The 26,732-nt window shown below is 41.1% G+C and overlaps 2 protein-coding genes across 9 annotated transcripts in view; one reads left to right on the plus strand and one right to left on the minus strand.

The window, feature by feature from the left end:
* The window catches only part of ASCC1 (activating signal cointegrator 1 complex subunit 1), a 138,500-nt gene that overhangs the window by 102,028 nt on the left and 9,740 nt on the right, over positions 1 to 26,732 (minus strand). For 4 of the 7 annotated variants that reach the window (XM_053888566.1, XM_019444476.2, XM_053888563.1 and 1 more), the window contains exons 1-3: positions 8,885 to 9,015; positions 6,779 to 6,923; positions 5,370 to 5,469 (exon numbers count right to left, since the gene is read on the minus strand). In XM_053888566.1, the coding sequence (XP_053744541.1) occupies positions 5,370 to 5,469; positions 6,779 to 6,890 (212 nt within the window). In that variant the 5' untranslated portion in view covers positions 6,891 to 6,923; positions 8,885 to 9,015. Of the gene's footprint in view, positions 1 to 5,369; positions 5,470 to 6,778; positions 6,924 to 8,681; positions 8,795 to 8,884; positions 9,016 to 9,561; positions 9,612 to 26,732 lie in introns of those variants that run through there. The other 3 variants (XM_019444479.2, XM_053888565.1, XM_053888564.1) reach the window with 3 other exon arrangements.
* Positions 8,704 to 20,957, plus strand: ANAPC16 (anaphase promoting complex subunit 16). Of its 2 annotated transcripts, XM_019444482.2 has the most exons (4): positions 8,704 to 8,818; positions 12,965 to 13,133; positions 19,024 to 19,098; positions 20,125 to 20,957. In XM_019444482.2, the coding sequence occupies exons 2-4, from the start codon at positions 12,992 to 12,994 to the stop codon at positions 20,238 to 20,240; spliced, it is 333 nt and encodes a 110-aa protein (XP_019300027.1). In that variant the 5' UTR covers positions 8,704 to 8,818; positions 12,965 to 12,991; the 3' UTR covers positions 20,241 to 20,957. The 2 variants fall into 2 exon arrangements, with proteins under 2 accessions (XP_019300027.1, XP_019300028.1); XM_019444483.2 differs by lacking the exons at positions 8,704 to 8,818; positions 12,965 to 13,133 and adding an exon at positions 13,495 to 13,716.

The following is a 26,732-nucleotide window of genomic DNA, read 5'->3' on the forward strand; positions in this document are numbered from 1 at the left end:
TATAGAAAAGTGCATCAGTAAAGGCTCAATATTTGTAGAGGAAATTACAAGTCATATAGCTTTATATAATGTGCTGCAATACACCAATTGGCAAAATAATGCCCTAGAGTCAGTTCAACATATAAACAAAATAACCACACCCAACACCTATTTGCTCTTCAAAGTTAGATTCAAAATCTGGGTCTGCAATTCAGTAAAAAGAAAGCTGGCATAGTCTCAAAAGGCACTCCCAGCAACCAGTGGGTCTACAGTTTAGGGAAAACGTCCTTTCGAGAGCAAATTAACTATATTATGAGTTCATCCTGCAAGAATTATCCTTAATAAAATAAGGGTTGGGGCACAGGGGTGTCTCAGTAAGTTAAGCGTCCGATTCTGGATTTCAGCTCAGGTTATGATCTCATACTTCATGAGATCAAGCCCCACATTGGGCTGTGCACTGACAGCACAGAACCTGCTTAGAATTCTTCCTCTCCCTCTCTCTCTACCCCTTACCTGCTCATGCATGCATGTGCGCGTGCTCGCGCTTGCGCTCTCTCTCTCTCTCAAAATAAATATTAAGTAATAATAAAATGAAATAAAGGTAAAGAGCTTGGCAAAGAGAAGGGTCCACCATTCAGGACAGATTATTCAGAACAGCTTCAAAAGCAAAAAGAATAAATATGTAACCCTCAGGCTGAATTCAGCAATACACGTTTTGTTCAGGAGATTTCACCTAAAAATGGGGAAATTTAACCTAAAAATATAGATTTCCAGGTTCTTTAGAAAAATTAGAAGATCTGACAACTCATGGCAATAGACTGGAGCTTACTCTAGTCCCTAAAAATGGAACATGAGCTTATCACAATCCCCATCACTCCCTACTCTGTTTCATCTACTCCAATTCCACTATCTATTGACTCGCTTACATTACTTGCCTGGGCCTCCTAGAATAAATAGTTCTGACAATCCAAGGTTATCTTCTGGAACCCAGAGTAATTAGATGTGTTAAAGTAAAGAGACTACTGGATCCCTGGAGAAAAGTTTCAGAGTCTATAAAGCACTGAAGATGCAAAGACAGGACCATAAAGAGAAAAAAACTTCCCATCATCAACAATATTTCACCTTCTATGACTTCAGTTACAGTACCCAACCACATGAGTGACTAGGTCTAAGACTGTGCATTTGTTTTTAAATGGAATAACCAGCCCAATTATCTCCCTTAAGATGCACTGTAGTAAGCTGGTTTAAAAAACAAATGTTTAGAAGAGGATTGAAACACAATTCTCCAGTGGTTTGTCTGTGTTGGGCTAGAGAGTCTATTCCACCAACTCTGTCAGGCTTTAGTCTTTCCATGCCTTATCAATAAGGGGTACTTACCTTTTTTTTTTAATGACAGAGAGAGAGAGAGCACGTGTGTGGGAGCAGGGGAGAGGGACAGAGGGGAAGAGAGGGAGGGGAAGAGAGAGAGAGAGAGAGAGAGAGAGAGAGAGAGAGAGAATCTTAAGCAGGCTCCATGCTCAGTGCAGAGCTCAACCTGGGGCTCAACCTCACAACCCCAGGATGATGACCTGAGCCAAAATCAAGAGTCAGATACTCAACAGACTGAGCCACCCAGGATCCCCAATAAGGGTACTTTCAACCAGGCTACTGTTGTTAGCATGTGGCTAGTAGAGAAGCCTATTAACGAGTAGCTGGCTTAGGGCACCTGGCTGGCTCAGTGGGTGGAGCATGCAACTCTTAATCTCGGGGTTGTGAACTTGAGCCTCATGTTGGGCGTAGACATTATTTAAAAATAAAATCTTTAACGGGATGCCTGGGTGGCTCAGTTGGTTGAGCGTCCGGCTTTGGCTCAGGTCATGATCTCATGGTTTGTGAGTTCGAGCCCCGTGTCGGGCTCTGTGCTGACCACTCAGAGCCTGGAGCCTGTTTCGGATTCTCTGTCTCCCTCTCTCTCTCTGCTCCTCCCCCACTTGTGCTCTGTCTCTCTCTCTCTCTCTCTCTCTCTCAGAAATAAATGTTAAAAAAATAAATAAATAAATAAAATCTTTAGGGTTAACAGACACACAAAAAGATGCTCAACATCACTCATCATCAGGCAAATACAAATCAAAACCACAATGAGCTATCTCACCTCACACCTGTCAGAATGGCTAAAATTAAAAACACAAGAAACAACAGGTGTTAGCAAGGATGTGGAGAAAGGGGAACTGTCCAGCACTGTTGGTGGGAATGCAAACTGGTGCAGCCACTCTGCAGAACAGTATGGAGGTTCCTCAAAAAACTAAAAATAGAACTACCCTATAATCCAGCAACTACACTATTAGGTATTTACTGAAAGGATACAAAAACACATTCAAAGGGGTACATGCACCTCAATGTTTATAGCAGCATTATCAACAATAGCCAAATTATGGAGAAAGCCCAAATGTCCACTGACTGATGAATAAAGAAGATGTGGTGTGTACACACACACACACACACACACACACAATGGAATAGTACTCAGCCATCATAAAGAATGAAATGTTGCCATTTGCAATGATGTGCATGGAACTAGAATGCATTATGCTAAGTTAAATAAGTCAGTCAGAGAAAGACAAATACCATATGATTTCACTCATATGTGGAATTTAAGAAACAAAACAGATGAACACATGGGAAGGAGGGAGGAAGAGACGAGAGGGAAATAAACCATAAGAGACTCCCAAGGATAGAGAACTGAGGGTTGATGGAGGGAAGTGGGTGGGAGATGGGCTAGATGGATGCTGGGAGCACTGGGTATTGTATAAAGTTATGAGTCACTGAATTCTACTCCTGAAACCAATATTACACTGTATGTTAACTAAAATTTAAATTTAAAAAGTAAAAATAAATAAAAATTAAAAATAAAAATATTTTTAAAAAACACAAAAAGTAGCTGGCTCAAAGTATTATTAATAGCCTAGGCATTTTAGAGAGGAAGTAGTTGAGGTTAAAGAAGTTTTAGACTCAAATCCTGGGCAAGTCATCTAACCACTCTAAGCCTACTTCCTCACTTAGAAAAATGGAATGAATAATACCTAAGTACAACAAAGTTGGTGTAAGGCTTAAACGTGATCATATATAAAAGGGCTTCCCAGTGACTGGTACATAGCTCGGTATATTCTATGCTTTCCCCAAATGGCATCCTTCCAATTAAGACTACTGCCAGGTTCAAAAAAGGTTTACATGAGGAATCTAAAACATTCACTACAATAAAAGATACACGGTGAAGGGGCGCCTGGGTGGCTCAGTCGGTTAAGTGTCCGACTTCGGCTCAGGTCATGATCTAGTGGTTTGTGAGTTCGAGCCACGCGTTGGGTTCTGTGCTGACAGGTCAGAGCCTGGAGCCTGCTTCAGATTCTGTGTCTTCCTCTCTCTCTCTCTCTGCCCCTCCTCTGCTCATGCTCTGTCACTTTCTGCCTCAAAAATAAAACATTAAAAAAATTAAAAAAAAAAAAAAGATACACAGTGAAAAGGTGACTCCTTAAGGTAGAAAATCCAACCAGATCAAGTGGTTCTCAATCTTGGCTACGCCCTGGAATCACCTGGGGGGCTTCAAAAACCAATGATGCCTGAATCCAGCTCCCAGAGACTCTGTTTAATTGGTCTGCGGTACACCCAAGTATAGAGAGTTTTAAAAGCTCTCCAGGTGACTCTAATGTGTACCTGACACAGAGAACTAAAGAATTACATCTAGTCCATGGACAGGTGTTACTACTATTAAGATATCATTATAAATTAATTTGGTCAAGAAATTTATTCCTTGATCCAAATAAGCCTAAAGAGATTATTAATAAGAAAAAAAATCTTCCTAATAAATACTGTCTATTAGTTACAATTGAGCAGAACTAATAACTAATCTAACATGCAAGTCACCTAGAACATAATGAATACTTAGAATATATAGAATTCAAAAGATCAAGTTGGAATCAAACATTTAAGGAATTTTTACACACCTAAGTGGTGGCAAATACACACACACATTAAGGAAAACAGTTACATTGATTTCACCAGGAAACTGAACATGACTTTCTAAAATCTTGTTTCTTAGAAGAAAATGTCACTGGAACCTTAAAGGAAAATGAGCTGTCAGGTTTAGCATTTGGTTTCCCATTTGGCCACATGCCAAGAGAAGAATGTCATCCTTAACAGGTGTTTCAGAATATTCTCAAGATTGGCGAAAATGAAATGATTTGCCTCTGGGAGCTTAAAGGGAATAGGATTCCCTATTTGTAGATCTCCTCCACAGAGGAGCTTGAACAGACCTAATTCACCTAGTACAACACAGAATAACAATTTACACACTTCCTAAACCAGCCTATATCCAGAGGTGTAAGTCCAAAAGAAGCCAGTTAACCACTTAAGCTAACCATGTTACTGTGGAGACAGAATGTGGGCAATCATGTTAAGTAAGCACAGAGTGAAGTGATCACAAAGTTTCTGAGCAAATTCATAAAGATGACCCTGAAGAAAGCATCAGTCTTTGACAAACACCGGAGATTAATCGAACAGACACAGTCCTGCCTTCCAGAAGTCTCCCATCTTGTGGAGAAGACATCATATAATGTGCAAATAAATATACATAACTGAAAAGTGCTACAAAGGAAAGGTAGAGGGTGTTACAAAAACATATGGTAGAGTAATCAGTGTGGAAAGCAAGGTTCCCTAGAATCTTGGATGAAGGTTCAAGGTTCTTGGATGAACCTTGGAGCAAGGATGAAGCAAGGTTCCCTAGAAAGAAGAATTTAACAATATAACTAGGTAAGGAAGAGAGAGTATAAGGCAAAGGGAACAGCATATGTCAAGGCTCTAAGGCAGGAACGAGCACTGCACACTTCAGGAACTGAAGAAAACTAGCTAGGCTTAAGTGCAAAACCAGAAAAAGAGTGGTGAGTTGTGACTGAAAATGCAGGGCTGGCAAGTCATGTTCAAGAGTTTGGCCATCACTCCAATGGAAGAGAATTCCACCTTCAATGGAAAATGTTGGCAGATATAAGCAGAGGTAATAATCACATTTGCCTTTTAGAAAGACGCCTCTACCCTCAATGTGAAGAACTGACTGGGAGGAGAACAATAATTATGTGCCTAGTAAGTAGGTTGAAGTAATTCACAGAAGATGCGGCAGGGTGGCCGTAAAGAGACAAGTGGTCGATTCAAAAGACAAATTTAAGAGACAAAACGTAACAGGACTTGGTGATACATTTGGAATGATGAAACTGATCCATTATCAGTCCTTAGAAATTCTAGGATATAAAACACTAAACTGTTTTGTCATTAGTAATCAAGCACTGCAGAAAAGCGTAGAAAAGAGTCATCTTCCTGCTGAATTTCCTGTCAGTATGTCCCGTGAAGCTGGGGGCCTCACTCACTTGTAGAGCAGGCTGGGGGCCTTCACGGTACACCGGAAACCTTGCTGGGTCTGCACCACCTCGTAGGCATCACAGGGCTCTTCTGCACACTCCACGAAGCCTGCAGAGAAACCATCACACCTCACTCACAGCTGCTGCTCTGCGGAGAAGTCTTCTCCCCACCTGCCAACCACTCTCAAGGTTTAAAAAAATACACATGTACAAACACTTTACATTGCAGAACACTGCTCTGACAGATTCCTCCTGATCTGCTCTTGGAAGAAAAATAAAAAACATGTGACTATGTTAAACCTTCCAGTCTTAGAACCCTGTTAAAGTAGTATATACGTACCACTATTTAACTGTTTTCTCCCAGAAAGATAAGACACGATAAAACTTTTTTACTATTTTTTATGGAGATGTAATTCACATAACATAAAGTATCCTCTTACAATGTGCAAGTAAGCAGTTTTTAGTATGAGGACAAAATTACTTCAGTGAATGAGATAGCAGTGATAGCAGGAGAACTTACACCATTAGGCCAGCCAAAGAGAAAGGAGGGTCAAATAAAGGAGATCAAGTCCCCAAGGCGAAAGGAAAACAATGGGAAAACCAAAGGGAAGACTAACCCCCAAGGCTTAGGGACTGATGAAAAAGTTTAAAAACCTAAAGGAAAAGGAAGCAGAGAACATGAAAGGCCCTATTCATGCATTAAACCCAAGCCCAATTTAATTGACTTAGAAGTATTCATAATCAGGGCGCCTGGGTGCCTCAGCTGGTTAAGCATCCAAGTCTTGATTTCGGCTCAGGTCACGATCTCACGGTTTGTGAGTTCGAGCCTTGCATTGGGCCCCGGCACTGAGGGATTCTCTCTCTCCCTTTCTCTCAAAAGAAGTAAACTTAAAAATATATATATTCATAATCCATCTCAACTGTTTATTTTACTTCTTAAAATCATCCCTACGTAATAATAAAGTTACATTAGTCACATATTTGGAAATGTCTATATGATTACAAAAAGAAAAATCACAACATAACAGTAGTAACAGCTAACATTTTGGGGCACTGGATAAAATGCATATTTCATTTATTTCAACAATTTATATATACTACTTCACAACTTTACAGATAAAGGAAATTAATTTTGTCACAGAATATTAATGGCTGCTGTTAAGAGTTTATTAAAATTACCCCTTATTACATTTTTGTCTCTGCACAGAGATGAAACATGATTTACAGACTGCAACTGAGAATGGCTCATCAAATTGAAACTAATCAGTCCCCTCAGACATCCACACAAATGGAGCTAGGTAGAGGCCAAACATCTCAAATTTCAGTGCTCACAAAGAACACTTTGAAACAGAACAAAACACTGCTTCCACAATTCAGAGACCACTGTACTAATCTGACCCAAGAGCAACTAGGATTACCTTGATAGAAGTCTTCATCTTCTTCTTCATGTTGATAAGTCTGTTCTTGGATGGGATTTTTTCTGTAAATCCGTCCACCAAGTCTTATAAGCTGTGGGCGCAGAACTTCCATGATACTTTCTCCCAATAGTACTCTAGTGAAATCCTGAAAAATAAATGATCATTTTACCTTGTTTTAATCAGAAATAAAAACCCTCTATTATATGGGCCATTATGCAATTGGACATCTGTTCAAAGTACACACTAAGCAAAAGCAGCCCTATTCCCATTAGATTTCCCCTATCTGCGAGCTGTTTTAAGTCAGTTGCTACATCTTCCGTAACAGTATTCCATTCCTGGATCACTCTAGACAGTAATTTGTTTTTGTGTTTAAAGATTTTACGTTTAAGTAATCTCTACACCCAACATGGGCTTCAAATTCACAACCCTGAGATCAAGAGTTGCATGCTCCACAGACTGAGCCAGCCAGGTGCCCAGGTGCCCCTAAACAGTAATTTGTAAACTATTTCAGCACTCCAAGAAAAGGTGATTAAATGGTACTCAGCCCAGAGGCCCCTGGGTGGCTCGATCGTTGGGCAGCAACTCTTGATTTCAGCTCAGGTCATGATCTCAGAGTTCACGGGTTCGAGCCCCTTGTCAGGCTCCACACTATCAGGAGCCTGTTTGGGATTCTCTCTCTCTCTGTCTCTCTCTCTCCCTGTCTCTCTCTGCCCCTCCTCCACACACGTGCAACCAAAAAAAATATTCAGCCCTCTATATACAGGTCATCCATGACTTTGTGAGAATAGTATTTATTACTATTATTTATTGGTTTAACCTAAAGAGAGTAAGAAACAATTTTCTGTTTAACCATTTACTAAGTGTCTCACCCTGTTTAACCAACATGATAATTAAGAGGATTAGGAATGTTTAGCACACTTATCTTTCAGGAGGTAAAAATAACCTCTAAGTACTTTCAGAGATGCTAGAAACATATACCTCAAAATTAGATCCAGTTGCCCATCAAAACAGTTAAACTATGACTTAACCAACACGGTTCTTCAAACCAACACATTGCTATCCATTTTACAGGCCACTACCCAAAAACTGTGCATCACTCACTGAGAAGCCAAGCTTCTTCTAGTCACCACTTAATGAATCAAGAATTAAAGCAAAGGTTCCTTACGGGCTAGCTGTGGTTAAGTTCAACGAATGTTCCTACATGTTACATAGTCTTGAAGCCCAAAATTTGAGAGATCCTCCAAAACCCGACCCGTCCTTATTAAATACACTAAAGCTCAATCCAACCCTCAGCAAGTAAATTACTTTAATTGGTAATTTGCTTCCGGAATGAAGGAGAGATTTCGCATTGCAAGAAATAACAGCATAGAAGGTAAGCAGACTTGAAGACAGGCATAATTAGCAACAGTTTAAGGACATTACACCGTAGTGCCCTATTCCCCCAGGACCTCACAAAATAAAAAAGGCCCTTCACAAAGGTAGTTTAATGTTTAGGCCGGGCCCTCAGACCATGAGCTCTGGAGTAAGAGCGTAGTGTCTCAAAGGCAGCAAACTTCGTCTGCCTTTCCCGTTCAGCACTGGGGTACTGCTCTGAAAGAAGGGGGGGGAGGGGGGACGGGGTGGATAAGCAATTTAATCCTGCCTCGTGGTAGCCTGGAGAGAGGAGAGCAGAAGGCCTGAAATGTCCTGAAATGTCGTGGGGGAAGCTAACGCCCCGAATCATAAAGCGAGAAAAAAAAAAAAAAGCGAGTACACCAAAACGACTGAAGAGAAAGGAACTCCAGGACTCCAAGCAAAACCACGGTAAGGGTGAAGGGGGGGGGGGGGCGGGGGGGACGAAGGACCCGGAAGTTCTCTCTCCCTGAGCGCGTTCACCACTTCCCTCCGCCCTGGCCACGCCCACCAGCGCAAGCGCGCGCACGCCGGCGCCGGTTCCTTCCGCGCGGGCGCGCGCACGCCGCCGTCCTTGTCGTTGTAAACGCTGCCGCTCCGGCTGGCCCTGGGGGCGGGGCTGTAGGGGAAAGTGCCAAATCCTCTGAGGTAAGTGGCCGAGGGCTCAAGGACCCCGGGAGCTTGGTGGAAGGGAGTTGATCCCTGGGATCCTACCTGCAGGGACTAGTAAAACGGAGAAGATAGGAGGAGAAACTGGAGCCTGCTGCAGAGGGAGTGTAAGGAAATTTCCTCAGGCCGCGCCGCACTGGGTGCGCATGCGGGCCGACGGGCGGCGCCTGCGCAATGGGGCGGCGCCGGTGGCGTCGCCCCCTTGGGACCGCACGGGGAAGGAGGAGGAAGCGTGCCTGGGAGTTAGTGGGGAAACTGCCAGCGTCCTGACCCCTCCCCTTTCTAGCCCCTGTCTCTCCACCCGACCTAGTTTTAGCGGCAGCATCCATTTGGGTGGTAGTCCTGCCGTTTTAAATGGAGCCCGGTGGAACGATTTGTTGATGATGGAATTTAGTGATTGCTTGTAATAATTTGCCATTGTACCAGTGTCCTTTCAGCGTCTTTCATAAGGAGACTCCTTCTAAAAGAAGAATTCTTTTAAGAAAACCGACGTAGATCTGATAGAAAGTAAAGTTTATGAATACGAGGTCATCCCTGTCGTAGATAAATGTTTGATCATCCTATCACTGGACACAGCCATGCTGTGTCCCCCAAAATAACATTGCTCTGCTATGGGGATTTCTATTGCCAATAGACTCAGCTTCCCTTATAAGGTTAAGCCCCACATTAGATTACTTATCATGAATATTTACTCATTAAACAGAATTTTAGCGAGTACCTACCTTGGGCCTGGCAGCCTAGTGTGTGCTAGAGTTGTATTAATACTGTAGATCTGCAGAATGAAGAAGAAGAAAAAAAAACAGTAATGGACCAGCTCTCATGACACCCCACTTTTCTTTCCCATGCATAAAATCTTTGCTGAGCCACTAGCCCTTGTTCTATCATCGTTCGTTATTCATTCAGGAAAGTTGAGATCCGGGTTCTGTTGCTAGGCCTTGCAGGTGGAAAGACAACTCGTTCCCCCTTTCCTAGATCACAGAATTCTTTCTAAACTCATGAACCGTAAAATGAAAGTGTTAAGTGGGTTAATGGAGGGCATTTTCCCTCTTGCTGAGCAGACCCTTTCCCCTCTAGGAGCTTGCTGACTCTGTCAAATGGAGAGAATTAAAACTTTTCTCATGAGTAAGTGTGTTGGGACATACTGTGAATGCAAAACTGGGATCTGCATTAGGGGAAAAAAAGATTCAGGAGTAAATATCCATTACTAATTTTGGAAAGCTAGTAGTAAGTGTTTACTATGCCTGTAACTATTCTAAATGCTTTAGTTATATTAACCTTTGTGACACCTTTCTGAGGAAGGTACCATGATTCCGATTTCAGAGATGAGGTAACTGAGGAACAGAGAGGTTAAACGATTTGTCCAGAGTTATAACAGCAAGTTAAATAGCAAAACCAGGACGTGAACCTAGGCCGAGAGGCTTCAGAGTCTGTACTCTTAGTGTTTTCATATGGCACATGATATGCCCACAAAGCCATTGCTTGAAAAGTGTCACAGCATAGAAGCTAACATTTCTATAGCTTGGTTTTGTTTGGTCATCCATAAAATGAAGGAATTAGATTAGATGACCTTTAAGGAATCTTGTGGTTCCTGTGAAATGTTTAATTCATTTAGCAAACATTTATTTAAATCAGCAGCTACTTAATATAAGCCAAGCATTATGTTGGGTTCTGATGATCAGAATGCGTGCCTTCATAAAGCAGTTACAAAGCAGGGTTTATTGTTAGTTCCATTTAAATTCCTCTCTTACCATCTGCTGATAGCATGCAAAATTCAACCTGTATCTTTAAAGTTAGAAATTACTTAGGTGTATTATTCTAACTCAGCAGAAAACTGCTTACCTGTGTAAAGGTACTTTGTGCTAATTGTGCACTCCAGTTTTCAACCTTAACTGTTTTGTGTATTGAATGATAGTAGTTCTGAGGTTGAAAGAAAATGGGATGAAAGGGAATTCCTTTGATTATACTCAGTTTAGAAGTCACACAGTGTCTAGCCTTTGAAGCTGTCCTCACTCTGGCAGTCCCTAGGGAGCTCTGCTGAGCCACTGATTTCAAAATATAAAGCATCCCTTGCATTTGCAACTGAATAGAGCATTTATCAAGGTGTAGAAAAAAGATTTGGGGTTTTAAGTCTTAGGTGAGATATATAAACACTTCACAGTAGGTTCTGCTCTGAACTGATGGGAAATAAGACTGAGTACCTCTCCAAAAGATGGCTAAATTATCTGTATACTTTATTTGAATTCCAACAAGAATCCACTTAGAAATTTAGACCAGGTCCATTACTGCTTAAGTTCTGTTTAAAAGAGCATTTAAGAACCTGTCAAGCTATATTTTAAGCTAGTGTCACCCAAAGATTGGATATGTATCCAACTTGAAATGTTGGTTTTCTGACTATGATTCAGAAAGTTACAGAGCTGAGAGAAAAAAGAAAAGGTGATCTAATAGCAAAATTGACGATGTCCTTAATCAATTTGTATTTTTAAATAGGCCGACATTCTAATTATAGCAGTTGCCTTACTGTTCCCATGTCTCCCTTGAGTTTTAATCAGTGTTACTTATGGACATATAATGAAATCAAAAACTAAACTCTGCTTCCCTGACAGCCTTAAATCATCATCACAAAATTAAGGAAACAGAACAGCCGGCATTTCAGAAATGCACACGATATCATTTTTCTTGCTAGGACACTGGATTATGTATATATATATATATATGGGATTTATGTCTGCATAGTATTCTCTCATTTTTTCTATTTTTTCAAAAATAAGTTCTGACTTTTGTAACAAATGTTTTTTGCAACTAGCAAAAGAAGAAAATATCAGCTAAAATTCTTGGCCATTAAAGACAGAAATTCATTTTTAAAATCCTTTTAAAGTCATTTTTTCTGTTTTTTTAAATTGAGCTAAAATTCTCATAACATAACATTGACCATTAGCCATTTTAAAGTATACAATTCAGTGTAAAGTCATTTTTTAGTCTAAATACTAGAGCTGTATTATCCAATACAGTAATCACTAGCCACATGTGACTATTTAAATTTCAATTAATATTAAATACAATTTTAAAATACAGTTTTTCAGGGGTGCCTGGCTGGTTTGGTTGGTGGAGCATATGACTCTTGATTGCAGTTGTGAGTTCAAGCCCCACCTTTGGTATAGAGATTACCTTAAAAAAAATTTTTTTTTTAATTAAAATACAGTTCTTCAGTCACACTAGTTTAATAGCCACAGAAGGTCAATGGCTATCATATTGGACAGCACAGAAATAGAATGTTAGAACATTTCCATCATGGCGGGAAATTCTAGCACAATGCTAGCCATTCTTTTTAGAAAATGTACATTTTTTAGAATCTTAAGTAAATGTGTAATATAAGCTTCTATAGCAAAAGTAGTATTTTGGTTTTGAACTTCTGTAAGGAATCATGTGTTCAGTACAGATTTTCTCATTTACATTTGGGCTTTCTGATTTTTTAATATGACATGGGGTTAAACACAGCTGCTGTATTCATAATAAACCATGAATTCAGCGATCCATTTCATGAGCTACTTTGTTCTGGTTTGGGGATGCCACCAAGTGACCAATTTGGGTATTACATTTGGATGAAAAAGTTTTTAAAACATTTTTAATGAAAGGACAAATATGTATTTCCTAACCAATTCCCTTTCCTTGAGAACAGAACACAGTGTTATTCTGGAATTTTATTTGGAAAATTTTATAAGTGAATTTTTTGGTATGGCTTGGTCAGGACGTAGCCAAGACAAACTGTCCTATGAGGCATGTTGTTTTATCCTCATATAATTTATTTCCTCAGTCAAATTGCTACCTTGGCCCTGCCGTATCACCCTTTCATAACCCATAAATCACCCACAGTCGATCCCAAGCGATATAAACAGTTTGCTAATGGTAGGAAGTAGTGTTTTAAGTAGAAAAGCAGAATAAACATATTTTCACTTAAAATCCTGAGATTTTGGCCTGAGGCATTAGTAAAAGATTGCGGAAGTAGAAAGGATAGAAAAAAAGGGGAGCTTATACTAAACTGTATGCTGGCTTTTATGGCAGCTAGAATGAAACATTGTCAGTCTCACTTCCATAAACTTGCCAATCACTGTTTTTCTTTCTCTGTAGTGAAGTGAGAATTCTGCTAGAGAGGAAATGGCTGCCTCTTCATCATCCTCCTCAGCTGGTGGGGTCAGTGGAAGTTCTGTCACGGGATCTGGTTTCAGTGTCTCAGACCTTGCCCCACCACGGAAAGCCCTTTTCACCTACCCCAAAGGAGCTGGAGAGATGTTAGAAGGTGATCTCATGCTGCTTTTTGCTGAATAATTGGATTCTGACCTGCAATGAATATTAATTGTAAAGAAGCTATTAAGTGGATTAGAGACAAGTGTGCCCTGATTTCAGCTTCACATTTCATCTCTTGTCCCCATTTCAAAATGTTATGTTCAAAACACAAATCTTTCTCCACTGTCAAAATTTTGGAGCTGAAAAAGACTTTGGAAATCAAGGAAGTCACCTAGACTTATTTAGACCCAGAAAAGTTAAAGTGATTTGACCACGTTAAAGACAAAGTCAGCACTAGAACCAGGAATTCTCTTGACCTCCTGCTCCAGTTTGCTTTATCCTGGCACCAGTCTGCCTCCCTATGATGAGTAGGTTTGATGTGTTTTTTTCTAACCTACAGATAGATTAACCTCATCAAATAGGTTCTAAGAGGAAAACTAATATACTACTCTTATATGTGAAGATGACTCTCCTGGCCCATTGCAGGACAGTGCTGTGTGGTTTTACTAGCACTGGAGCTGGATTTGCATCAAATCATCCACCATCTCACTCAGCACACATTTGCAAACTGGCTGGCCAAGATCAGAGCACAAGCTGTAAGCATGAAACCGCATTGATACCCGAAATTCATTGGATGCATGTCACTTTAGGAGCTAGACCAATAAATTCTTAATAGGGAGCATAAAAAATCACCTGAAGAGCTTATTTAAAATGCACATTTCTGGCCCACCTTAGAGATTCTGAATTAGTCTAGGGTGCAGCACAGGAGTCTGTCTTGTGACTGACATTCGAGGGATTCTTACAAAAGAATGGTCTGTAACTATAAACTATTCATCATACTTTGAAAAAAGTCAGCAAAGAACCTATTAAGGATTCAAAATCTACTTGTTTGTAGCACTTTTGTGCTTAGTTACATATTGATCTTTTTTGCTTTAAATTGCAAATCTTGGTAAGTATATTTTAAAAATCTGGAGATCTCTGAGAAAGGTACAAACTATAGGCGTCAGCTTTTGGGGGTGAACTTTATTCATTTATGTCGGGTAAAAAGAATTTTGGGTTAAGCCCAAACAGAAGAATCATTTGTGACAAAGAAGCATGGGAAGCCTGGGACCATAAGGCTCTCTAGAAGTGGTTGAAATCACGATTAGTGAAGTAGACAATTGGGTAATGTAGTTGGTGATCCATCTGTGATGTACGTACTTCTGTCTTTGCCTTTTCATCTTCAGTTGTGTTAATCGAATATTCGAGTTGGCATCACTGAGTCTGGACATAGTGAACAATTGGGGCCTTGTTTACCATATGTGGCACTAAAAATACATTATGACTTCAACTGTATGCGCCAGACAACTGGTATTAAGGAAGTTGCCCACAAAAATCAAAAATTGGAGGCACTGAAATTGCTTAATGAGTTTTATAGCCGCAGAAGAGGAATCAATGTTTAACAATGGACTCTAAGATTAAAGTCATTTAAATTCTAGCTACAAGAGGAATTTGATACAGGAGGTACCTCCTTAGTCTCAAAGCTATAAGGGTTCTGTGTCAGTGTATAACAGATTACTTGGAAACATTAAAGAAGAAAGGCTACTGAGATTAGTCTGAATGCTGATGTTCTAACAAGTTTTAGTTCTCTCCATTTTTATTCCATCCCAGTGTGCTTCATGGAGGAAATGTGTTGGCTTTCTGTTGTAGGATGAATTTATATTAGGTTTAAATTCAAAGTGCACAGTTTTGATTCCCTTTCTTAGGTTTAAAGTTTTAGCTATATTTTAAAGCTACTTACACTTAAGGACAAACTATGAAAATTTCAAGATGGTCATTCCTGAACTATCCTGGTCAAATCAAGAATGTTGAATTGAAAAAGAGTACTCCTAAAAAGAATTTTCTTAAATGAAACCTAATAAGGATGTTGGATTTCGAAGCATCTTCTACTATGTTTATGGGTGATACTATTATGCAGCTAATCTAACGCACATTAACGGACCAGTTTTCTTACACCAGTTTAATTGAATATGAAAATAGAGTAAGAAAAGTTGCCTTTTCAGAGAAGGAAGAAAGGCAATCAGGAGCCAAGATTGGGTACTGTTTATAACAGGTTCAACTTGATTTTGCATCCTCCTCATAAGTCTAAGGATAATAAACCAAAGTAATATACTTAACATTATGAATTAACTTTCTCACGCATGCACTCGGTAACAGACACCTCAAATAATGTATACATGGTCCCCAACTTACTGATATTTTGACTTAGGATTTTTTTACTTTACTATGATGCAAAAGCCATATGCATTTAATAGAAAGCATACTTTGAATATTGAATTTTGATCTATTCCTGGGCTAGCGATATTTGGTATAGCACTCTCTCGGGATGCTGGGCAGGAGCCACAGTTCTCAGCCACACAATCACCAGGGTAAACAATCGATGATACCATTCTGTACCCAAACAATCATTTCTGGTTTTCACTTTCAGTACAGTATTCAATAATTTACATGAGATATTCAACACTTTATTATTATAAAATAGGCTTTGTGTTAGATGATTTTGCCCAACTGTAGGCTAATGCAAGTGTTCCAAGCACTTTTAAGGTAGGCTATGCTAAGTTATGATGTTTGATAGGTTAGGTGTATTAAATGCATCTTCCAGGGTACCTGGCTGGATCAGTCCATGGAGCATGCGACTCTTGGTCTCAGGGTTGTGAGTCTGAGCCCCACACTGGGTGTAGAGATCACTTAGAAAAATAAAATCTTGGGGCGCCTGCGTGGCTCAGCCGGTTGAAGTGCCATCTTCGGCTCATGTCATGATCTCACAGTTTATGAGTTTGAGCCCCGCTTTGGGCTTGCTGCTGTCAGCGCACAGCTGACTTCGGATCCTCTGTCTCCCTCTCTCTGCCCCTACCCCACTCTAGCTCTCTCTCTCTCAAAATAAATAATGAAGTTGAAAATAAAAATCTTTTTAAAAAATGCATTTTCAACCTGATACTCTTAGCTTAGGATGGGTTTATCAGGATGTAACCCCATCATAAACTGAAGAAGATCTTTACAGCAGTTTTCAGCATTCTTCCTGCCCTTGGCTAAGATTGTCCTCACCCAGTTTAGTGAGCAAATTAGAGAATGCCTTCCAACCCAGAAGTAGCTGAATTTTAGTGACATTGTAGGCTACTGAAGTATAAATTATCTGGCATAGTCTAATTTCCTACTGTGAGGTAATATTCTTTTAAATGAATTTGATAGCATTTTATTTATTGGAGTTGGCATGGCATTTATTTCTTAGATTTGGCAATTTACTGAACTTTTCACTACTTATAACCTTTGCTTGTCCCTTAAGAGGAAAGCTGATGTATTGCTGTTTGGTGTGTTACAAAGGGTTTGATTACAATTTCTAAATAGAAGATGGATTGCCCCAGGCTGACTCCTCTCTAGAGAAATTCCAGGCTTTAGATTGGTACAGATACCACATCTAATAGGATGTGGCTAAGCAGTGGACTTTGTGGTTAATACAGAGCTGCAAGTCAACAAAAGTGTGTTCCATAGGCATAAAGTGGTAAAGTGATACGCAAGTGCCTTTTTGAAAGATTAGCTTACATCTTTTTGCTTTGAAGTTCATTGCCAAGGGAAATATGCAAATGTTATAACTTAAGCATTTTATCCTAATAGCACCTGTGATTAAATGTAAGTGCGAGGTAGCACTTCCAAGAGCTTCCAAATACATCTTGGCCTGATCCTTACAGCCCATAATCCCCACTGCCTTTCGTGAAGTGAGATCCTAAAGTTTAGGATCAAACTACCTGAGAAGTGGGCTCTAATTCTCTATGCTCTGCTTTTTCTAAAATAAAACTTGAGTTATAATTTGACTCTTTAAGCAAGGGTATGAATAGGATAATGAACACTGGCATATTTACATAATAAACTGGACAGTATAATATTTAGGTAATTGAAAATAAAAAATTTTTTTGCTCAGTTTAGATTATCTGCTCACAAATGATTTCCATTCAGCCAGAGGAATGGGGTGGGAGGAAGGGATAGGATATTATACACCATATAGTTCAATATGTAGAAAAGAGGTTGAATTTAACGAATGTAGCTTTCTTCCTAAAGTGTATAGCACTTTATGAAATAATATTTTGAAATATAACATTATGCATATATTAATACATAATCTGAAAATAATTACATTTTCTTTTTTTTTTTTTTGCATCAATTTTGAATATAATATTGGACAGAAGCCCTCTTGGTTGTACATCCAAGCATTTGGATACAATATCTATGGTTTTATTGTTCACCATTTTAATCTTTTTTTTTTTTTTTCTCTTTTTTTAAGTGAGCTCTAGCCCCAACGTGGTGCTTGAACTCAGGACCCCGAGATCACTTGCGCTACCAACAGAGCCAGCCAGGAACCCCTCACCCTGTTAATCTTAAAAATAAAACTGTCACATTATTTTACCAGCAAAAAAATGGATTTATTCAGGAATAGCAGGGAATTGTAACTGGGGACAAGCAAGCTATGGCAAAACCATAAGCAAGTCCAGAGAACATAACAGAGGCAAGGGGGGAGCTGGGAGAGACTATTATAAACAAAAAGTCTATTGGCACAAAGTAGGCATTTGGGAAGTGTAGTGGCTTTCCATTGGCTGAGTTATGACAGTTTCTCATTGGCTAGGCTGTTGCCTGGCAAGGAGAAAAACCTTTCTTCATCCTGCTGGGGTGGCAAAATAATAGGCTTCTTTCTTCCTGCTGGGAAAGCAAGATTTGCCTCTACCTGTTGGAGTCTGCAATTGACCCTGAGTGTTAGGGCATGAGAGCTCCCCGTCCTGGCCTTCTGCCTCCATTTGAAGTGAGGTTTCCTTTTATTTCTACAATCATGACTTCTGAAATCAGGTCAGCCTTGTGTGAAACTCAGCATGAAGCCAGAATGTGTTAGTCCTATCTCCTTGTCACTTAATAGCTGGGTGACACGCCAGCCCGCCAGCCCGTGACTGATGGGTGAGTGCTTGACACCTAGTAGTGCTGACGTGAACTACCACCTAAAAAAAGACAGCTGTGTCCTCTCCCTCCGTTTGTTTTAGGATTTTTGCAATACGACACCTTCCCCAAATGGTTTCTGCTACCCTTCTAAAAGTCACATTTGCTTATATGAGTTCCGTGTCTTTGCGGAGTATATTTTGCTGTATCAGCCCTTGCCTGACAAAGAATAACATGAACTAGCTTATGTGTTTCATAATCATCTTCCAAGTGCTGTTGCGACTGAGTTAGCTACCTTCTTGTTGCCAGTTCTTGGCACCAGTACGATGCTAGGTTCTGAAATTGCACCATACTCTTATCACCATCCAAATTGCAGTGTTTTGGTTCAGTTGGAAAATCAAGGTTACAATTTGCGTTTACAGAATAAAATTTCCCAGCAGTGCTTTGTGATGGTCATAGTGATGTAACTTGATATATTAAAAATCAACAACAGCTATTTTGCCCTCAGTTTTACTTTTCAGAATGAAAATGATCTAGAGTTTTGGTGTACCTTTGTATTTGGATAGCACAGGAGCCATGTGGCCAAATGGGTCAGATGTCAGTGTTTGCCTGACATGCAGAATAAGAGAACATTAAGAAACTCTCAGGTTAGGAGGGGAGAAATGTTGACCAGGACATCACACTGAGGTTTCTTATTTTTGTTTTTCTAAATATTATTTTTAAACTTTGAAACAAGTGGAGGGACTGTTTTAATATTCTAGATATAGAAGAAGTAGCTTTTATAGCTAAGGACTGTTAGTTCTAAATGAAACAGAAGCCCTCTTTGTAAACACTGAAAACTGTACCCTGAATGTGAAAGCAGGGAAAAGAATGGCCACGCTTGCTTGGTTTATCAGAAGCCATAAAACCCTTAGAGCAGATTAAAACTTTTCCTCTTCTGTTTGTAGATGGCTCTGAGAGATTCCTCTGCGAATCCGTTTTCAGTTATCAAGTGGCATCTACGCTTAAGCAGGTGAAACATGGTAAGCACATGAGTGTTGTATACTTAACTATGAGAACAAATTATGGGGCAGCGGGGATGGGAGAGGAGGATCAGAAAGGTCAGTGTGCTTTGTGACAAAAACTCCTGAAACTCTACAAGGCTCTTTAAGTGAACTTTCTAAATGGCCTGCAGACAAAAACATTCCGTGATCTCTGAGTATATGTGCTGCCGAAGCGAGGACAACCTTCTGCGGTCTTAAGCCAGACGTCATGTCCACATTGAGGCTCAGAAGCTGAAGTCAGAAGTGTTAGTTTTCTTAAAATTTTTTTTTTTTCAACATTTTTTATTTATTTTTGGGACAGAGAGAGACAGAGCATGAACGGGGAGGGGCAGAGAGAGAGGGAGACACAGAATCGGAAACAGGCTCCAGGCTCCGAGCCATCAGCCCAGAGCCTGACGCGGGGCTCGAACTCACGGACCGCGAGATCGTGACCTGGCTGAAGTCGGACGCTTAACCGACTGCGCCACCCAGGCGCCCCAGAAGTGTTAGTTTTCTAGAGGAGACTCTGCTTCCTACCATTCGTGTGTTGCTTTCCCTTCTCCTTCCTAAAACCTTTTAATGTTCTCCACTGTTTACCATCATCATCCTCACCTTCAAGTATTTATGTGATACCTTATTGTCTGTCTGGACTCTGAGAAGCCCGGACTCTAAGACCCTGATAGCACCTTTTCTGCGGCCTTCATTTATGTATCAGGGAACTGTGTTCTCCCACCAGATCGTTTCTCTCTATTGAAGGCATAATGTAGGAGGGAAAGCTGCAATTGCCTGGAGCTCAAGGATTTTAGTACCAAATCGCTATGGCATGGAGGGTACATACTCCTTGTTTTTTGTCATTGTTGTTTTAGATTAAGTCTTCTGACCAACAAAGAATAAGACCTCAATTCTTGACTAGTGAGGAAAAAAATCCTTCTGGAAATTATTTTTAAACCAATCATCATGTTGGTGGGTGGTGACTGTCTCGTGGGAGATATGTTGTATTATATATTGCCTCCTTGACCCTTACAGATCAGCAAGTTGCTCGGATGGAAAAATTAGCTGGTTTGGTAGAAGAGCTGGAGGCAGATGAGTGGCGGTTTAAACCCATCGAGCAGCTGCTGGGGTTCACACCCTCTTCAGGTTGACCTTGCCCGGAAGGCCGCCTCTGGTGCACAGCAAGTGCAGGGCCAGCGAGGGACTTTTCTCGCAGCTTACACAGCCATCCAGAGATTCACAGCTCCATCGCTGAATTGTTAATTCGCATCCATGCTTGGTTTCTCTGTATCTATCCACAAGCAACAAATACTTAAATGTGTGATCTTGCAGGGAAAATTTTTGTTTATTTGTTTAAAAAAAGTATTGAGAATCAGAGTAAGACAATCGGCGTCAGAGAACCTGAAGGTTTGGGTTTAAGAGATATTTATAAAACTTTACAAGCCAGGTAGGACACATGCCGGAATTGGCCAACTGAATGACATCTCTGCTGTCATTCATGCAGTGCCTGGAATCCTCACTGGTCAAATCCAAGATCAGGATCTGGAGTTACACAACACAGCGTTTCTGACCTAAAACAGTTCTTCTTGCAGATGAATGTGATTTCAACTCAGGACCTGTTCAAATGAGGAATTTTAAAATTTCGGGTTTTTTTCTATTTTTAGACATCTAATTCTATAGATTCTAACTTTTTCTAACCTCTTCTAGACATGCCAAATGCTGGCAAAAAGAGTTACTTTTTGAATGTTGAAGCACTTGTAAAAATAAATCTGTGAGCAAAATCCTTTTAAACACAGAAATCCTGAGTTCATCTTGTTGGTGGGCTCAAGCAATTCTGTAGCAAATAAATCCTTTGAAAGAGTTCCAAATTGGTTTTCTTTGTCCTTTCAAAGTCTCAGGGATTTGGGATACCAGGAAGAGGTCAAATTACTTTTTAGAAGAAGGGAGTCTAAAAACATTTCTCCTAAGCAAATGATAGATTTCCTTTATCCCAGGGATATTTGTCTTTACAAAACCATATGAACTTAGTAGGTTGGGGTGGTTTTTTTTGTTTTTTTTGTTTTTTTTTTTTTAGAGAGCAAAAGTGTGCACACAAGCTGGGGAGAGGAGCAGAGGGAGAGAGAGAGAGAACATCTTAAGCAGGCTCCTCCGTCAGCACAGAGCCCAACTCAGGGCTTAATCCCACGACCCTGGGATCATGACCTGAGTCAAAATCAAGAGTTGGATGCTCAACCAACTGAGCCACCCAGACACCCCGAATTTAGTAGGCTCTTACACCAGGATATGGAAAAGCCTGGAAAGCTAAGAGATGTCCTTTGTTCTCCCTCATGGGACCCCAGGGTCCACACTGTACACTTAGGAAGATCATTTATTTTGGATTGGATGCTAAAAAATTAGCATACATTTGTCTTGATAACATTTGTCTTTCTCCTCCTCCTTAGTAACTTATACCCAACCTGTTTAGAGTTGCTTAATGATGAATAAGTATAATCCCAGTAGCAATTGGCCCTAATCTCAGGAGTTCAAAACGTTTAACACCTACTACCTGACAAGGAGGTGGTGACTTCATTGAGTCAGTAATCTTGACTCCCAGAATCTGAACACGGGGATGTTAAAGACCTGCTCATGGTCACATAGCCCAGGCAGAAGGAGATCTTGGAATTTAGAATAGATTTCAGTTTATTGATAATTCAGCCCACTGCTCTAGTCTCTAAAGCACATCAGAGCACAAAATGACCAGCCTGCAGACTCACCTGTTTCCATATTAATACCTCTCAACCCAAACAAGTTCCATATTTGGAAGCCATTGAGTTTCCTAATGTACTTTTTAGCACCAACCATCTTTTTTTTTTAAGGCTATTTATTTATTTTTAAATGTTTATTTTTGAAAGAGAACAGGGAGAGGCAGAGAGAGAAAGGGACAGAGGATCCAAAGCAGGCTCTGTGCTGACAGCAGCGAGCCCAATGTGGGGTTCGAACTCCTGAGGTCATGACCTAAGCTAAAGTCGGACGCTCAAACGACTGAGCCAGCGAGGTGCCCCAGCGCCAACCATCGTGATGATTACCAAAGGAAAAATTAAAAATACCTAGACTGCAGTAAACCTTTAGATCACATTTCCAGTGACAGTTGAGAAGCCATCGCTAACTTTCTCTCATTGTTCTCATTTGCATAACTACAACACAGACACCGTATTACCTCATCTTTACCCTTTAGTATTGGGACTTAACAGAATTTTTTTCAGTTGGCCATTTTGTTTTTATGACTTCAGAAACTGAAGAGAACGCAGGGTTGCACCTTTCACAGCGATCCTTCGGCTGCTACTTGAGTACTGTCAGAACAAGACCTTCGCTATTTTTTTGAAGATGCCCCTCCCTCTCTGCACCTTTCTGTTGGTTGTCACATCTCATCATCCACAACTCCTGTTACCACGCTTTGAGCTTGAAGATGGTCCTTGCTGCTTATCTGTCCTCTCTGCACTCACTATGTGCCAGTCACTCACAGGCATTAATTATAATCTTCTCAATATCGCTGCAAGAGATGTAATACCCCCAGTACAGAAGACGAACTTAAAGCTCAGAGAGAGCATTACCCGCCAAGTCCGCAGAGCTAAGCAAATAGCCACGCCTGGGTTTGAACTCAAAGTCTCTCAGATTCCAAAGCTGAGATTATTTTAGGTGCACCATGCTGCACCCCACTGAGCCCGACCCAGTGCCTTGAACAAAGAAAAATCCTAACACCTTTTTTGAAATGATAAAGTGAATTAACTTCCAGGAGGAAATAAGCTTTGTCACTACTCTCCCTTCTTCCTCCCGGTGATTGGTGATAAGGGGTCTCAAGCAAAATGAAGAGACAGGCAGTTCCTTGAGGAGCTGATAGAATTAGCTATTTGTCAGTGTCTACATAACTCTTTAAGGTTCAGTATGGTGAAAAAATAGATCCTTGAGGGACACTTCCGTGAACAAGGAGGAAGGCAAAGGGCGGATGACAGCTAATGACCAGGACGGCACAGCCAGCCATCCTAAGCAAGCTGATGGCAAGGGTGCCTCTGCAATAAAACGCTCTGCTGCTCCCAAAGCATTGTCACATACTCTGTGTCTTGATTGTCACGTCAGCCCTGCAAGATAAATGAGGCAAGGACTGTGTTACGGTTGAAACGGCACCAAGAGGGTGAGGTTCCAAGATTATTAACCAAGATTGTAGTTCGTAAGGGAGCTAACCCTTCAAATCTTTGTCTCTGTGGCTTCTAGTTCATCAGAAACTAGCAAATCTCAAGACAGAATTTGCCGTTAATAAAGAATGATTCATGGGGTGCCTGGGTGGCTCAGTCAGGTAAGCATCCGATTCTTGATTTCGGTTCAGGTCACAGTCTCGGGGCTCCTAGGATCAAGCCCCGCATGGAGCCACGCATCAGGCTCAGCACTGACAGCACAGAGCCTGCTTGGGATTCTCTCTCCCTCTCTCTGTCTCTCTGCCCCTCCCCTGCTTGTTCTCCCTCTCTCTCAAAAATAATAAACATTTTTTAAAAATAAATAAAAAGGGGTGCCTAGGTGCCTAGGTCAGTGAGTTAAGCATCCAACTCTTGATTTCGGCTCAGGTCATGATCTCACAGTTCATGGGATCGAGCCCCATATCGGGCTCTGAGCTGACAGTGTGGAGCCTGCTTGGGATTCTCTCTCTCCTGTCTCTCTGCCCCTCCCCAACTCATGCTCTCTCTCTCTCTCTCTCTCTCTTTCTCAAAATAAATAAACATTTAAAAATAAATGAATAAATAATGATTCATGTCAGTTTGATACATAACTCCATATAAGTGTCTTGTTTCATAGTAATGAGATATAAATAGTATATAAACAGTAAACTTAAACCCACTTTTACTTTTACATCATTGAACAAAAATTTTACTTTAAAAAAATTGTTTTTAACGTTTATTCATTTTTGACAGAACAGAGCTTAAGCGGGGGAGGGGCAGAGAGAGAGGGAGACAGAATCCAAAGCAGGCTGCTGGCTCTGAGCTGTTAGCACAGAGCCCGACGCGGGGCTCGAACTCACTGACGGTGAGATCATGATCTGAGCCAAAGTCAGACACTCAACCGACTGAGCCACCCCAGCACCCCCCAAAATTTTACGTTTTTAACTTCACATTTAATGATCCCGGATCAGCATTAAAGTCCTGACTTTTCACTGATACACTTACATGTGTTATTTATTAGTGCCATCCCATACCTGATACTAACAACAATGGTCTGGAACTCTAAATTGAGTCCCTCACCCAAGGACTTCTGTCCATTTATTTGCAACCTACAGCTTCCCTTCCCCCACATGGTTGGAAATCCTTCGATCCCTTGTTCCCAGTCACAATGCCAGATACTAAGGTGGTAGAAACTTTGGGCCTTAAGGCCCAGTCAGAAGTAGAAGAAAGAAGATAGGACCAGGAGATGTCTCTCATCCAGAAGGAAGAGGAGGAAACTGCCCAGGACATGGTGCCCTTTCAGGCAAACCTAAGAGATACTACACTTGAAGGAGGAGTCCGTTCTGCCTCTCCCTGTGCTTTTGCCAAAGCACCTAACTCTGCCTCAAATATCTTGCCAGGTCTCCTTGTAATTGCCTGAAATGCTAACCACGACAATCTTTTCCACAAAAGAGAAAAAAAGAGCTTAAATAACATACTTGGGAAAGTCAAATCTTGGGTTGCAGGCAGAGTACAAATGACACCAGATCTTTTCCTGTTTTCCAGAGCTGACTTTGGGATGGAGATGGCCCCATGGGTGAAGAATGGGGGAAGGAGGCTGAAGCGTGATACTTTGCCACTAGCCTGCCTTGTGTGTTTGCGTCCGGTCGGAGAGGGAATCTCACAATTTTAGAGCCGGAAGAGACCGGAGCGCATCTAGTTCAGCTCCCTGGTTTACAGATAAGATGTTGAGATCTTGCCTGGCCCATTCACTGCCATATACTCAGTAACTGGAATCCTACCTGGCACGGAGTAGGTGTGTTGTAGGTATCGAATGAATGAATGTATGCATTTGTTGTCTGTCCACTCTGATTTAGAAGCTATGGTAGCTATTTACAGTGCAACATCCATTGTGGAGTAATGTCTAAGGTTATTGAGATGAGGTAGTGGGCAGAGCCGAGACTAACCCAGATCTCAGCCCACAGCTCTCTATAATACTACACTGACAGGTGGAAGCTGTGGAAAAATGGAAACTGTATGCCAAAGCAGCCGTGGCTCACATGATCCCATGCACGTGAGGGGCCAAGGTAAAGGAGGCTGGTGCGTCGCTGCCCTCCTCATGGGCTCCTGCACACGGGTCCGGTGGTAATGCCACCACGAGCCAGTCTCCACCTCTCTAGAGACTTTGATTTCTCCAGCCTGTCAAGTTTCCATGGAGAACTTATTTTCCAGAATCAGCTTATTTCATTTTCATAATACAAGCTCTTTAAGACAAGTGATAAAACCACATACAATGTATTACTAGCAGTAGCAGAGGGGGATGTTCCTTTCCAAATGTTCTTTGTCATCCAACACACATTTATTGAGCACTTACTATGTATGTAGCATTTGCTATACGCTGAGGATATACTGTCAAACGAGACACAGTTACCAACCTTGAGGTTATAAATATATTAAAAGACAAAAGGGTAATTTTAAGTGTAAAACTTCTCCGATAAGAGGAAGCATGAGATGTTGTAAAATCAGAGACAGCTAATCCAGCTGAGCAAGGGGTCAGAAGATTTCCTAGGATGATGTTTTTAAGCAGAGACCTGAAGAACAAGTCAGTGGGGTGGGAAGGAAGGATTTTGTAGGTAGACGGAATAAACTGCAGAGGCCCAAGGGTCAGAAAAGGCATCATGCTTTTGTGGGGCTGTAGGTGTTTGTCATGGCTGGTTCAGAGCATTTTAGACCAGGTGGGTTTTGCTAAGGAATTTGAACTTCAATCTGAGGACACTGGGGAATCCTTAAAAGGTTTGCATGACAAGATCTGGTTTCACTTCAGAAGTTTTAGTGGGAGGGAATGGTGGCGAGTCATTGGCAGTACGATCTAGGTCTTCTAGAAAGCTGTAGTGGATATCCAGATGAGAAATGCCTGCAACCTGTTTAAGATGTGGAGACAGAAGAATGGATCTGGTTCGAGAGTTACTCAAGAAGCATCCTATACAGGACTTGGTGCCTGGTCAAACTTGGAGGAGAACTCAGGGAGGACACGTGAGTTTCTTGTGTCAGTGACTGAGGGACTAGGGGTACTATTCACTAAGATAGGGGTATGGAAAGAGCAGATTCAAGATGTCCCATAGGCAGGTGACCCTATGGGTTGACAGCGCGGGAGAGTGAGATAGGCTGGAGTTAGATTTGAAACTCATCAACCTAAAGATATTTATGAAACCAGAAGGCGGGGTGGATGGGATTGCCCAGGGAGAGAGCCCATGGAGTGAGAAGAGAATTGGACCAAGAAGAGATCCCGGAGGAACTCTTACACATAAGGGACAGGCAGAGGAAGAAACGCCCTGGCGGAAGTTGCCAGAGAGAGAACCAGAAAGCCCGGAATGTGGCATCGTGGAAACCAAGGGGAGAGGACATTTGGAAAAGGAGGCTGCAGACGGCAATATCTGGTGTATATTTTAGTGAGATACGGGATGGATTTTACCAAGG

Source organism: Panthera pardus, unplaced genomic scaffold (assembly GCF_024362965.1).
Source record: "Panthera pardus isolate Hobbes unplaced genomic scaffold, ASM2436296v1 HiC_scaffold_22, whole genome shotgun sequence".
Lineage (NCBI taxonomy): Eukaryota > Metazoa > Chordata > Mammalia > Carnivora > Felidae > Panthera > Panthera pardus.

Excerpts from the sequence above, each read along its gene's own strand:
- ANAPC16 (XM_019444482.2), top strand. The coding sequence starts at position 12,992 with ATGGCTGCCTCTTCATCATCCTCCTCAGCTGGTGGGGTCAGTGGAAGT. Across the intron at positions 13,134-19,023 it reads AGCTGGAGAGATGTTAGAAG|ATGGCTCTGAGAGATTCCTC; the intron begins GTGATCTCATGC and ends TTCTGTTTGTAG. Across the intron at positions 19,099-20,124 it reads GCTTAAGCAGGTGAAACATG|ATCAGCAAGTTGCTCGGATG; the intron begins GTAAGCACATGA and ends TGACCCTTACAG.